The sequence below is a fragment of the Erigeron canadensis genome, unplaced genomic scaffold, assembly GCF_010389155.1.
Source record: "Erigeron canadensis isolate Cc75 unplaced genomic scaffold, C_canadensis_v1 Conyza_canadensis_unscaffolded:47, whole genome shotgun sequence".
In the NCBI taxonomy this organism is placed as follows: Eukaryota; Viridiplantae; Streptophyta; class Magnoliopsida; order Asterales; family Asteraceae; genus Erigeron; species Erigeron canadensis.
Genome location: NW_025215790.1, coordinates 10,019 through 24,188, shown reverse-complemented (window position 1 = coordinate 24,188; position 14,170 = coordinate 10,019). Strand labels below are relative to the sequence as shown.

General features: G+C 34.0%; 1 protein-coding gene across 1 annotated transcript; it reads right to left on the bottom strand.

Moving 5' to 3' along the window:
* Nucleotides 1-4,604: 4,604 nt before the first annotated feature.
* LOC122584587 (putative MO25-like protein At5g47540) lies at nucleotides 4,605-13,717 on the bottom strand (the record flags this gene model as incomplete). Its single annotated transcript, XM_043756658.1, has 12 exons — nucleotides 4,605-4,896; nucleotides 5,364-5,466; nucleotides 5,537-5,581; nucleotides 5,657-5,755; nucleotides 6,537-6,605; nucleotides 7,533-7,592; nucleotides 8,809-8,902; nucleotides 9,840-9,914; nucleotides 9,997-10,115; nucleotides 10,204-10,382; nucleotides 13,300-13,360; nucleotides 13,511-13,717. Coding segments are annotated over 12 exons (1,182 nt in total), but the record flags the coding sequence as incomplete, so codon positions are not given.
* Between the last annotated feature and the right edge of the window lie 453 nt (nucleotides 13,718-14,170).

Genomic DNA, 14,170 nt, shown 5'->3' with positions numbered 1-14,170 from the left:
TATCATGCAGCTATTTTTGTTTTGTTTTCTTAGCCATGAGAGCTATAGGGCTTTCAATTTCTTGTACTTAGCATTGTACCCTCAGATTTCTGAAAAATAGAATGGTTATGACCAGATTGTGATGAGGAGGGTTGACTAGATTTGCATTCCTTCATGAAATGTCCTACTTACCACACTTAAAGCATCAAGATCAACTTATCAATAGAAGCGCTAGAAGCAAATGGTTGCCTGATCGTTAATTTAGCCTTAAAACGATTAAACGTTTTAGCCACATGGCAACAAGATCATCATGCCATCCTCATCACGTTCATGTGAAACCATCAGTATACTAGTTTTCATTAATTCTGAAACTATTTTCTTCACTGATCAGATGATCACTCTGAGAAGATAACAGTGCAGTCTCATGTGGCTCAGAATACTTAACCACGACTGAACTAGTAGAAGCATGATTCTTGGCATCTTGCTCAGCCATAACTCTCTCTACTTTGTTTTCTTCATGTATCTAAGACTCCATATAAGGATGCAAGAGTTTGACTGTGCAAGGTTTTCTCTTGTCTTAAGACCAAAATCAAATTTTCCCATTTAGAAGGTAAAATGTCACAAAAATTTTCCAACAAAATTTCTTTATCTTTAGTTACACCCAAGGCTTTCAGTTGGTTCACCCCATTAGTAAATCTGATTAAGTTTGAGTTAAAGTTTCACAAGGAAATGCAAAGAAAGACTCATACTTTTTATTTAAAGCAACTTTTCTTGTAACAATTGTCTCACAAGTGCCTTCAAACTGACTCATTAGTTCCTCCCACTTCAATTTAGAATTTTCAAGTAAAATAAGAGGTGGCGTGAGGGTTTCAGGAACTGCATACAAGATCATATTCTGAAGCTTAGTATCAAGATCTACCAGCATATGATCTTTCTCAGACCAATGATCCTTCTCCTTAGATGCCATCCTAGGATTCCCATCGGCATTTCTGACTACAGTGGAGGCGTTCATGGGAACATGGGTCCTTCTTTTAAAATGGTGGTCAAATGTGTTTCTACACCAACAATATACTTAAGCATATAAGCGTTCCATGTAATGAAGTTTTCACTATTCCCATCAAATTTAGGAACATGATTATTTAGAAAATGTACATGAACATTGTGCAAAGGTATATTGTTGTTGATAACAGGGGTAGACTATTTGCATTAACATTAGGGTTAGGTCCTTCATTGTTTATTTGGTCAGCCATCTTGACAGATCAAAGGTTATAGAATTAAGTTAATTCAACCTATCTTCTCTAATACCAGATGTCAGTCCCAAATTAGATGGTTAAACCTGACTAGCAAGCAATTTTGATCTGGAATAAGACCAGTTCAGAATGACGATCCAGATATGAATAGAACAATAAAGTAATGACTGAGTTTCATTTTTAACTGGTTAAGGTGTTTTGAGTCTGCTTTTTAGGGTTTTCCTAGGGTTTTAGGGTTTTTCTTCCTGTTCTTCATTGAGTTTGTGTCGCTTGCTTTTTTCTTTTTGTTCTATATTTTTTTTTCTTGATATGGAGAGATCGAATGTTTCAAAAGGACCAACTTCTGGTCTTGCCAGTAAAATTAAGATATTGATGGTAAGCGTATGCTTGTTCGTACCATTTTGAAGAATTCAATACGGATGGTTCCATGGGTACGAGTTCTACTCCGGTTTAGCAGAATGTTAATGAAGGGAATGTGGTTCTAATACCACTAATGAAACTCCTAATGTTCCTGATAATGGTGATGGTAAAAAGGAAACTCAAACTGATCCCCCAGTATTTCTGTTAATCGAATGTTGAGGAGACTTCTGATTTGAGAAAACGACTGAAGATGCTGATCAGAAGACACCTATTTTGTATGCAAAGGTAGTGCAATCTGAGCTGAATATAAAAAAGAAGGCTAATTTTCATTCTTTGAATGTGGACTCTAGTATTGAAGTATTGATTTTGCTTATTCCTAAAGAGGCTATTGTTTCAGCAAATAGATTTACTTTGATTGGTTTTTTTTTCTTGGAAAACGACACACTAGATTTGCTGAAATCACTAGAACAGTGATCTCGGCAAATAGAACAAATACAGAACCGGCTCAAAAAGAACAAAATTAGAACAAATATAATTCAGCTTCAATTTAGCTTCTGGATCATTCAGATATACTGATTTTGCTCCGATACAAAATGTTATAAAAGATATTGAGCTTAATATGTGTAACAATGGTAGACTTAAGGTTATGTGTGTGTTTGAGTGTATGAAAGTGATAGGAGGTGGAAGATGAAGTTAGAGAGAGAAAATAAGTTTAGAGAGAATGATGTATGGAAAATAAGTTTGAGCTTTTGTGTGTGTTTTAGTGTGTGAAAATGGCGGTTAGTGTGTGTAAGTGTGTGTGTGAGCCGAGAGAGAATTAGTGTGTCTAATGGAAAGTTTGGATTGCATTAATGGGTAAAAGGTTACAAAACAAAGCTATGGAGGGGGTTTATATACTTATATACAATTTACGCTTATCCCCTTCCATACTTATGAACATTAAGTACAAAGGTGTTATTAGTACAAATCAACTACTACAAATAATATTTCTAACAATCTCCCCCTTAGTAGTGATTTGTCAAAAGATATCCTTTAATCAATAGTCTTCAAGCTCGAGTATTTGGTCTGTCTTTACTTGGATGCCAAAACCAGTTGTCTCCTTCCGGTCTATCGTCAGGAACCACCATGTTTGCTTCATAAAGACTGAGCTTTTCAATATCTGCTATATAAAGACTTTGACTAGGATAGGGAACATTAATCTTTCTTTTAACCAACTCAAAACCAATTTGAAAATCTTCTAAGGATGCATGTTGAATAACACTTGACATATTAGATCTTCACTACATCAAAAGCAATAAGATCCTCACGATATCTCCGAATAGCATTGATGTAATGGTTGTAGAGAAAGATTATGTCATCTACAGGTAAGAGCTTGAAATGAGTTTCACTGAATCTGTATATCACATCATTCTTGGAAACTAATTACCATATAACTTTTTTTTTTATTATTAGAAAGGCGTGAATGCTATAAATGGTAATGCTAATTCAAACACTATAAAATATTCAAGTTTAGAATATTTATGTGAAATGTTTAATTAGTATTTTAACAAGTTTACAAGACATTAAGAAAGTTCTTTTTTCCCCTTTTTCTTGTAGAAATTTACCAACATGGGACTTAAAAAAAAATAATGCAAAGAAGTAAATTTTATTCCTAATTATTCGCAAAAAATATGATTTTTCAAAAAATAAAAAATATAACTCCGATTAAAGAGATTAGAAATGAAAAAATGTATTAAAAGCTTTACCAGAAAGTGAGAAAACATTATTTTTAATTGAGATAATGACTTGTAGATGTACTGAACTATGACAAAATGTTTATGTTATGCATTAATCTAATCGTGGGTTTATGTTATGTAATTAACTTCCAAAAACGTTCTAATGATGCATGTTACTGGTTAATATACATGTAGCCGGTTACCATGTAGTTTTTTGAGGCTTATGTGGCTGCTAACTCATCCACTTATGCTTATATTGATCCAAAACGACCATATAAACAAATAAAAACCCAGAACTTAAAATCACTAATGTTGTCAAACAAGATTTGTTATTACATTTTCTCAATCATCCATCTTCAAAATATTAAACATGTTTGATCATTACATCGCATCTCTTCTCTTTACTAACTAGTGTAACTATTTATATTTGTGTGATGAATTTTCTTACTTCTTTCCTTCCTTGAGGTACAATAAGAAAGAAGCTAATCCTCATCTACTGTGCCTAATCCTGATAACCGAATATTATAAGCTTCCATCCTGTTGATGTCCCTCAGGGTAGGTGATTGCTACGTACCATCCCACGAAACTGGAGGTAGTAATGGTGTGAAAGCACATTGATTTGTCTGGTTTCCACAACTTAATAGACCTGCAAATCGGTTCCAAACATGCCCCCACCCTACCTGATTACCCAATCCTTCTTATATTAGCGTACTATGAAAGCTACTAAAGAAGGAAATTCCGAATCACCACGGGCTATTAATATAAGGTAATGTATAGCAAGCATGAACATATTTAATATTTTGAAGATGGATTATTGAGAAAACGAAATAGCATAGCTTTAATCTTGTTTGACAATGACGAAATAACAGAGCTTTCATCTTGTTTGACAATGTTAGTGATTTTAAGTTCTAGCTTTTTTGTTTGTTTATATGATCGTTTTGGATCAATATTAAGCATAAATGAATGAGTTAGCAGCCACATAAGGCTCAAAAAACTGGATGATGACCGACTATCTATAAATTGGCCGGTAAACATACATCATTAGGACGTATTTTGAAGTTTATTACATAACAGACCCCACGACTAGATCAATACATAACATACACATTTTATCATAGTTCATTGCATCGTCATTATCCTTTTTAACTTGTGAACAAACCATGAGCCTTACCTACACCAAACAAGTAACAAAACTTGGTTTGTTAACCAAATCGGAATTTTAATACTCGTATTAAACAATTTAGTTAACTAAACTAACCGGTTCGAAATTCAAACATTAACCGGTTTGCACCAAACTATATTGAATAAGTGAATTAAAAGAATTTTCATTATCCTTGCAACGAAGACTAGTTTACTACAATAACATGCATAATCTTATACATTCAAATACTTTATTTTCTGGGACAGACATACAAGAAACAACATAATGGCAAAGAAAAAGTTGTCCCTAGTTGACAGATAACTTTAGGGATAACATAAACCAAATATTACTATTATAAAAACAATATGGGTTGATCAGGGTCAGTCTCGGGGTTCAAGACCAGCAATTTCTCTAACCACTTGGGCTTTGTCAGCCTCAAACTGTTCATCCTCTGCGTCACCAAAAAAAACAAACTTGAAATGAAATTAATCATATGAGTTGCAATTGTTAACATAGCTAAACATTGATCAAGCATAGAAGCAGATGATGTGACCCATGCAGTACAACTTAATATGAAGTATCGAATTTGAACAATGTTCGTCAATTAGATTATTAATGTGTCTATTGGGTTGTGTGTCATCTCAAACAAGTCATCTTATTCACCTGGGAAACCCTTTTCCCAAAAACCAGCTGTTTGGGCCAAATTAAAAAATTAAATGATAGGGAAAAAGGAATACGCAATAGTCATTAAATTTCATCTATCAAGTGAGCACCCTGATTAAGATCTCTTTGGATGAAAATATGTTTAGGGTCAACAAGATGTGTAAAAGAAAGCAAAGAAAAAAAATATTCCCCCTTAACCCCAACCCACATATTTGAACTTAACCTCTAACTGAATGCATTTTCTTCTTTTCTGACCTTTATCTGGCTTAAAATCAGCGAAGAGACGGAGAAGCTTGCTCCTGTTTGTAACAAGTATGCCAACGATGTCAGCTGGCTTATTCTGGTTGGCTGCAAATAACTGCAAAAGAGATTTAAATCATTCATACTAAATCACTGATCACCTTGATCACTATAGATATATGTGGTACCTTAAAAACATGAAATGCTTCTATCTGAATGCTCTTGCTTGACTCCTGCAAAAGATCAATCTTTTACCAAATGATACGATATGCAAGCATTGATCTATGAAATAGGGAAAATAATTGTACCCTGAGTAGGTTCATTAATATTCTCAAGTTGTCCCTGGAACTCACATATCGCGTCATTACAGCAGAATTTGAACGATCTAGCAGCATATCTCCCAATAGCTGTAAGATAAATAGGCTATCAGCACAAACTAACGCTTCCTTTGTCCATAAATAACTGTCTATCTTACTACTTTAACAAGGATTTGGGTACCCGCAGGTTGCTGCGGGGACCTTTCTCAAGACTATAAAGAATAGTTCATTGTAAAAATTAGTTATATTAACGCAAATGATGATGCTTTAACGATAGTTAGTGTGTTAACAATGAAGAAGCCTAAATCATAACAACAATTTCATAAACAGTTAAACACAACAGTCAAACTCAGATATAAATGAATAAAAATTATGATAAGGTAAAAAACAAAATATATTTAAGTGAACTAGTACAGCCTTGTTTATTTAATAAAAAAAACATCATTTTCAGAGACTAAAAATAAAGCTATGCTGTGCTATACAGTCGAAGTTCGATAAACTAATACTCGATTGATAAATAAACTCTCCAAAAAAATATTTTTGCAGGTCTCCTTTTGTGGATAGGGTGCTAATTAATACTCGATTACTTAACAACTCTTCTAATTAACAAATTTAGGTGGTCTCCTGATTGAATTAGTTTTCATCTAGCAACTTTAGTTTAAACAATAAAAGTCATTTTAGTAAGAAAAATAAAACCTGTAGTCACAATAATAATAATAATGAAAACTATTAAAATTCTTGATAAAAGCGTAACAATATAACAAAGACTTGGTAGTACGGAATTATTTTAACAAAACATCACCTAAAACCTTAAATTATATATTGCAAGAAAATATAATATTGAACAAATAATATCATACATTCTCCTTACCTTGATAGCTTGTCTTCTGGTTATGTAATTTGGAGACTCAAGAAGCTTTGCATTGTACTCTGCAAAAAACTGCATATAAAACAAATTAATACTATTTGGCATTACGTTATGCTCAATAATAAAAAGACATTATTATGCTACTCAAACTACTGTAGCTCTAGGTGTGACATCTAAGATATCATATTAATACCCTTTACCCTCTCGAAGTTTTCTTTTAAAAAATAAGAGACTTTGCTTCAAGTATATCCTTGGTGAAAATGACCAACAGATAAACCATAAGCTTCATCGTACCGCCTTTCATAAAAGACACAAAAAAAGCATGATGAATCTAAGTTGCATTACTAAGATGAGATGATTATTAACACTCATTTTCTTTCATATAATCATCAAACAATACAGTACAGTCAAAAATCGCAAGTCACGACCACTACTTTGTGACATGCAAATCTTGTTTAGCCATCCTTAGCGTAATAGCCAGGCCTCAAACTGTTCCACTAATGAAATTTTATGGGTCTAGTACTCCAGGCTAATTTAATAATTAGATTTAGTAGTTGGTCGAGGCCTGTTACGCCAATTAGGGTCTATTTATGACTTACGAGCATACTATGACCTGTATATAGGAAATAAACCAAGTTATTAACAAGACTGGAAACTTATTTGGTGAGCTTAATAATAGTTTCTAGAATTGTGAAGAATATGAACGACCGACCTCTCGGAAGTCAGGTAACCACTTACATTTGAACACACACAAAATTTGTACACGTTCTGACAGCCTAATAAATATTGTAATTTTAACTAAGTGCATAATGATTAAGACACTGAACTCTGATCCATCTCTCTCTCTTTTAATATCTATTTCATTTGTTGCATTCCCCTTCTAAATATAGATGAAGCCACACACAAGCTGATTTAATAGCAAAAAAATTATGTCTGAGATATTTAAAAATTAAAAAAGTAGTTGTAATACTTTACTACAGACTAGGATCTATTACATACCCAGTCATAGTTTTTAGACAGAAACTCTGCCACAGTAGACTTGTGTCGCGTCATGAGCTCCTGCAACAAAAATGATAATACTAAGGTATAGTAATAATGTTAGTATGAAATGATGAACACATTAATTTCAAAATGATTCAATTAATGTAGATTGTGTTTCAAAAGCTATTAGACAAAAAAAAATTATAAACTTGATTCACCGTTACAGTCATACATCCCAAATTTTTGTGCACATCATGGAAAGTTTATTGAAGGGAACCCCCAATGTACACTCTAAAATGAGCCAATTTGTTTTTGGTGATTCTTGATAGGTGATACATAAATTTGCATGTTGCTTATAGTATCATATACTTCAAAGTGCCATCTATGCAACTAGAGGTGACAAATTCGCACACTGATATACATATAGGTTAATTTAGATTTATTATTAATTATTAATTATTATTATTATTATTATTATTATTATTATTATTATTTTATTTTTTTTATTTTTTTTAAAAAAGAAAACATCACTTATATTAGAAATTTATAGAGTTCACAAGAAATTAGTGGGAAGCCGAGATACTATCTGGGCGCCCACTCCTCTAGATATAGCAAAACTAACTCTACTAAATATATACTATTATATGCCCAATGGGTTAAGCCTAAAAACTGAACGAAAGGGAAGAGTGAGAAACAGGATGAGGGTCACTGAGTTAACATATGTAAAATGGAATTAAATTAAATGTATAAAATCCTCCAATCCTTCCTATAGATATAAAGCGTTTGCAAATTGACCACACCCTGCTTATTTTGGACCACTATCTGAATCTAAACATTAGCGATTTTAACCAGTTACCTAAACCGGCAGGCCTGTCCATATTGACACGCCTGCTCCGATATCAAGAACAAAACACAAAGCAATAACCAAACAACATTGCTTGTTTATAAATTTACGAAACAGTAAAACCTAGACATTATGCATACTTATATATCACAAATAACTTTATCTGGAAATAAAGTGTTCGCAATTTGACCACACCCTGCTTCTTTGGACCAGAATTTGAATATAAACATTAGCAATTTAACCAGTTATCCAAACGGACAGGCCTGCCCATATTGCGACGCCTAATCCAAATTCAAGAACAAAAACACAAAGCAATAATCCAACAACATTGCTTGTTTATACTTTATAAATTTACCAAACATTGAAAAACCTAGACATTATGTATGCTTATATGCCACAAACAACTTTAGATAGAATATATGTCCATATTATAGTTCTAGAAAACTCAACCTTGAACGTTGCCGCTGCATCAGCAGAAATATCAAAATTTGGAAGCTGAATAAAGTTAAAGAACTTCTTAATATGCTCAGATTCCAATACATATCTGCGGAACAATCATTGAAACTCAAATGGCAAGTAAATACAGAATAGTATTTTATATACCCCTCCAAATCTTCTTTCTTTCCATATGAAAGTAGGGCTGTAAACGAACTGAAGTACTAAACGTTAGAGCAACCGTTCATGAACCATTTGGCTGGACGTTCATTCATGTCATCCGTTAAGTTAAAAGAACAAAAAATCCATTTGTTTAGGTAAATAAACGAACATGAACATAGCTCCCGTTCGATCATTTATGTTCATTTACATAAATACTTTCATAACTTCTAAACCCTAACAGCTTAACTTTTAGACTTTTTCTCACACCCACAAGTCTTCCTTTTGGAGGATCACATGCTTCCGACCAGCCTTTCTTTGCTTAAACATGCATTTTGGAATTTTACTGCTTCTATCAACTTTCTTTTTTTAACTACTTCCATAGTTGCATGTCTAATATTAAAATCACGACTAAGCATGTTAGATAAACTACTCTCAGAACACGAAAGTTTTGAAAATTTGAAATTTTACTGCTTCCCATAGCGCCCCATAGCACCCGTGGGTGTTAAGAAATGAACAAACATGAACAAACCAATTTCTCTAAAGAACGAACATCAACATAATTAACATTTATTAAGTTGAACTAACCAACATAAAGAAGACTCGGTTCGTGTTTGTTTACAGCCCTATAGGAGAGTTTAACCACCAACGCGTTACATATGCCTCTAGAGATTAAAAAAATATGCATATGTGGTCAAAACATCTTTTATGGAAGATGCTTTGACATTAACGGAAAAGGTTTATTAAACTGATAGTTGGCTAGATTCTAATCTGCTCTTAAATATAATCTGAAAACTCTTATCACATGCAATAGAGTATTATTCACATGTTCTCCATTTGGTCAAAACATATCTAGCTGGTTTGAAGTAATTAAGTAAATCACGCACCTAGCAACACTTTGATGACGTATGCATTCCCTTAGCATAGCACCATAATGTAATGCCATATCAGTGTCTTCGTAACTATATGTAGGAAGATCCAGAATCAAAATGCAACACAAAATGATTGGAAAAAAAAAAAATGTCAGCATCCTTGGTAGCTTACCCTGATACCAAAATATCCATAAGATCAATGTTGGCCTCCAAATAGTCACATGCAATCAAGCGTGACTGTACTTGTTGCCGCTGTAAGTTGGCAACAACCTGAGTAGCATCCTTACGAGCCTGCCAAGGTGATTTTGAACTTTCAGTTACGAACAGAACGAAAACCAAACATTCTGAAGAAAGAAGAGCAGACTGAATAGATGTTTACTTCTAAATTCAACTTTGGAAGACAGATTATTAACAAGCGGAGTGTGTTTTCTCTGAAGAATTCTTGGGTGAGTTGAGCACAAGCCTCTGAAACCGGCTCAGCTTCACTGTTCCCATATAGGATTTGTTTTAGCTCACGGATAAGCTTTCCCAACTCTGCAAACTGGCAAATGAAAGAAATTCATATATGAAGTAAAATAAAGGTCTCGGTCTATATGTGCAGTAACATCGCCATTATGCTTTTATTTATGAGGGTGAAGGACAGTAATCATGCTTGTTTACGTTGCTTTATTAAAAAATGAATGAAAGTAAATGATAAATGACTAATACGCATGTAGAATATGTGAGTAAACATAATCAAAGTTAAGTACAAAAGATAGAACATCAGATATCAGTGAATGTCCGCAGACTCAAACAACTAATAATCAAATAACAGGCAGAGATGAGAGAAAAAAGATGACTGAACCACTATATAGAGTGGCATTAAAACCACAAATAAGAAAAAAACTTAGCATCTACATCCAACATATGCTAATATTCCAATAACTAGTTAGTGCTAGCACACTCAAGCAAAACACAACAAAAAGAAAAAGATATATAACAAAACTTTACCCAAACATTGATAAGGTCCCAAAAAGCCAGAAAAGTAAAGCACCATGTAGGTATTAACCCATTCTTACATTAAGCTACCTTACCATTCATATACCACGGTTGTACATTAACGTACCTCAAGCTATTTGAGATTACTGAAGGAACGGAATAAATTCTTTGAAATTCAGAATTACGTGATTGGCCAAAGGCATCTCTAATGAATCTATAAGAAGCAACCATGATACTTATTTTGGTTGAGTTAAGGGAAGAAGGAATAAAACACATTTTGTTGCAATGTAAAAAAAAACCATGGAATTTGCAAAATTTTAAGTGAGATGACTAAATAGATATTATTTTAAATAATTTGTTTCATTGAGATGAAATGATACTAATGAAAATCTGATCATCACATTTCATCGAATATTCTAAAAGCATTGGCAACAGAACGCAATAACTAAACGCGCCTCTGCTTAACAAGCTCAGCAGGAAAGCAGTGGTGATTGCATTTTCTTAAACATAACCCCTAGTGAATTGACTACCTGTATCCTCTAAAAGTTTATCATAACTAGATAACTATCTAGAACTTTGGATACAAAAGGGGCGAGGAGACAAGAAAACCAAAAAGTTCATTCCATAGATAGTTTGGACCAATAAGTGAGAGCAATATATATGAGTATGATTTATTATTAGGTAAGAGGAAGGGTTATTTAAGAACTCACAAATAAATAAAAAAACGTGAGAACAGTTTTGGGCATATTTTCCCCACCTTTCTCTTTCTTCAATTAAATAAGAAAATTCATCCAAATCATTCAAAATGCTTTATCTCACAAACCGTAAATCGTTAAATGAAAAAAAAAAAAGTATGGGTAGTCTTAAAATTTCGTCCTCTTTCGTTAGAGATGCAACTCGATATACTTTTGACGACTTTTTAATTTTCGTTTTTTTCCCTTGTACTTATGTACCTACACATGTGTAGGATCTTTATTTTCACATTTAAATTAGTAAATAATCATTTGTACACAACAATGAAGGTTAAAGGTGGAGCCCGTCAATCCACGGCGGAGCCATGGTGGCCAAGGGCGGAGCCCATCAGTCCATGGCGGAGCCATAGCAGCTAAGGGCTGAGCCCGTTAGGTAGATCACCCATTACCGATCACCCACTATGACCTATAACCCTCTATGACCTATCACACTATGACCTATCACCCTCAATGACCTATCACCCTACCAGCTACCCTTTATGAATATCCTTAAGGGCGAAGCCCGTTCCGAATCACAATTTTCGTTCAACTTACACATGTGTAGGTTATGTGTAAGTATCAAAAAGAAAAAAAAAATTAAAAGTCGTCACTCAAAAGTATATCGAATTGCATCACTAATGAAAGAAGACAAAATTTTAACGCTATGTTCTTGAGTCTATTTTTTTAAGAGAAGAAAAGAAATGATATGATAAGAAGAGATAAGATTTGATCCTTCCAAATCATCCCAATAATGGGAGGAAGATTTTATTAAACAAAAACAACTAAAACTTCCTTTCAAATCATTTCAATTCATTTCCTTTTTCCCTTTAAAAAAAACTCAAGAACTCAACTTGTTCTAAAATCACTTGGATTCTTTTCTTTTCCCCTTTAAAAAAACTCAAGAACATAGTGTAAGACTATCCATACTTTTTATTTCATGTAACAATTTACGGTTTGTGAGATAAAGCATTTTGAATGATTTGGATGAATTTTCTTATTTAATTGAAGAAAGAGAAAGGTGGAGGAAATATGTGGCCAAAATTGTTCTCGCGTTCTTCTTTATTTGTGAGTTCTGAAAATAACTCACCCCTATTAGGTATATAAGTATCTATGCATTCATAAAAAGATGTTTCTTTTAATGGTCTTTTATAGAGTGATACATACAATCTAAACTAGGTTAATCAACAAAACAACGTTACACTCTTCTCTTAATTGAGACAGTTGTAGAATAAAATTTTCCAAAACTTAAAGTTGTTAAATATCTACTTATGGTCGTACTTAAAAGGTAACTGGTAACGAAACCGACTCCAAGCAATGAATTAGAAAGCGTTGATTAAAACGTTGGTTCCACACAAATCTTGAAATATGGGACAACATACCACACATGGCCTCTAAAATCAATTTTCAACTTTTGATAGAGGTACTTAATCATGTTAAAATTTCTATTCTCAATGTTTTACCATTTGAGGAAGGAGTTTTACCGGTTAAGTATTTGGGTGTTCCTTGGTGTCTTCTAGATTGATGTTAAGGGATTGCAAACAGTTAGTCGAGCAGGTTAACTACTCTTGTCCTCTAGAGTAGTCCCCAAATCATTTTCATTTATCTTCAAATCGCGGGGGTCACATAACTCTTATATTGCATCTTATCCTCCTTAATTGCATCTTCGCTCCAACGGTAACTTGGGTAAAGGGATACCCTGTCTAACTTTTTATATCATCAAAATTAAAACAGGCAACTTGGCTAATTACCAAGTTGGCTTTACAAACCATCCATGCTAAACAGCAAATAACAGACGAGGGTGACATGCCACGCCTCATTTTCCACTAGCTATTACAAACAAAAAATAATAACTAGAAATTACATTCGAATTAATGAAAAAGGTAAATCCCAAGCTGTCAAGAAGCGCTCAACCCGCCTTGTTTTCTTGAACCTACACGTGAGTAGCTTGAGACGAACAGTATGAATGATTATTCCTACCAGCTGATCACAAGTTCTTTTCTGTTGACGAAAAAGCCTAGCATTTCTTTCATCCCAGATATAGTATGTAGTAGCCGCTAGCACCAGTTTTGCTATAACACTTTGCACGCTCGACTTCCTAGCCATTGGGAGAATTCCAGCAACCATGACGTCCCAATGGTCCGCAATATTAGTCATATCTGCTTTAGTCTTCACAGTATGCCAAACCTGTAGGGAAAAGGGGCACTCAAAAAATAGATGCTTATGCGAATCTGGTTGTGTCTTGGAACTTCTTCTAATTTCCGCCGAGGATTCCTTTTTACATGGATAGAAGGACCTTCAATTCCTTCACCAATTGAGGCCTCGGTTCAAATGCCTCTACACTCGCTCACATGTAGACCATATCCAAGGCATCGCTTTCATTAGGTATACTAGTCTGTAGTATCTTCTATACTATACTTTTCTGACTCACCAGTTTTCTGAACTTCCTTGCATCGAGTGGGTCCTTCTCTTAACGTCGTTGCGAGTGGGTGGTGTTAGCTATTTGGTCTCACCACTTTCAGGTGTGGCGTCGAGTCATCCGTGGATTAAGGAAATCGTAATTCTTTGGAAAAGAAGAACAATGCTTTCATTGTGTTTGGTCCTCGAGATTGTCGAAGTTCACTTGGCTAGGTTCAATGT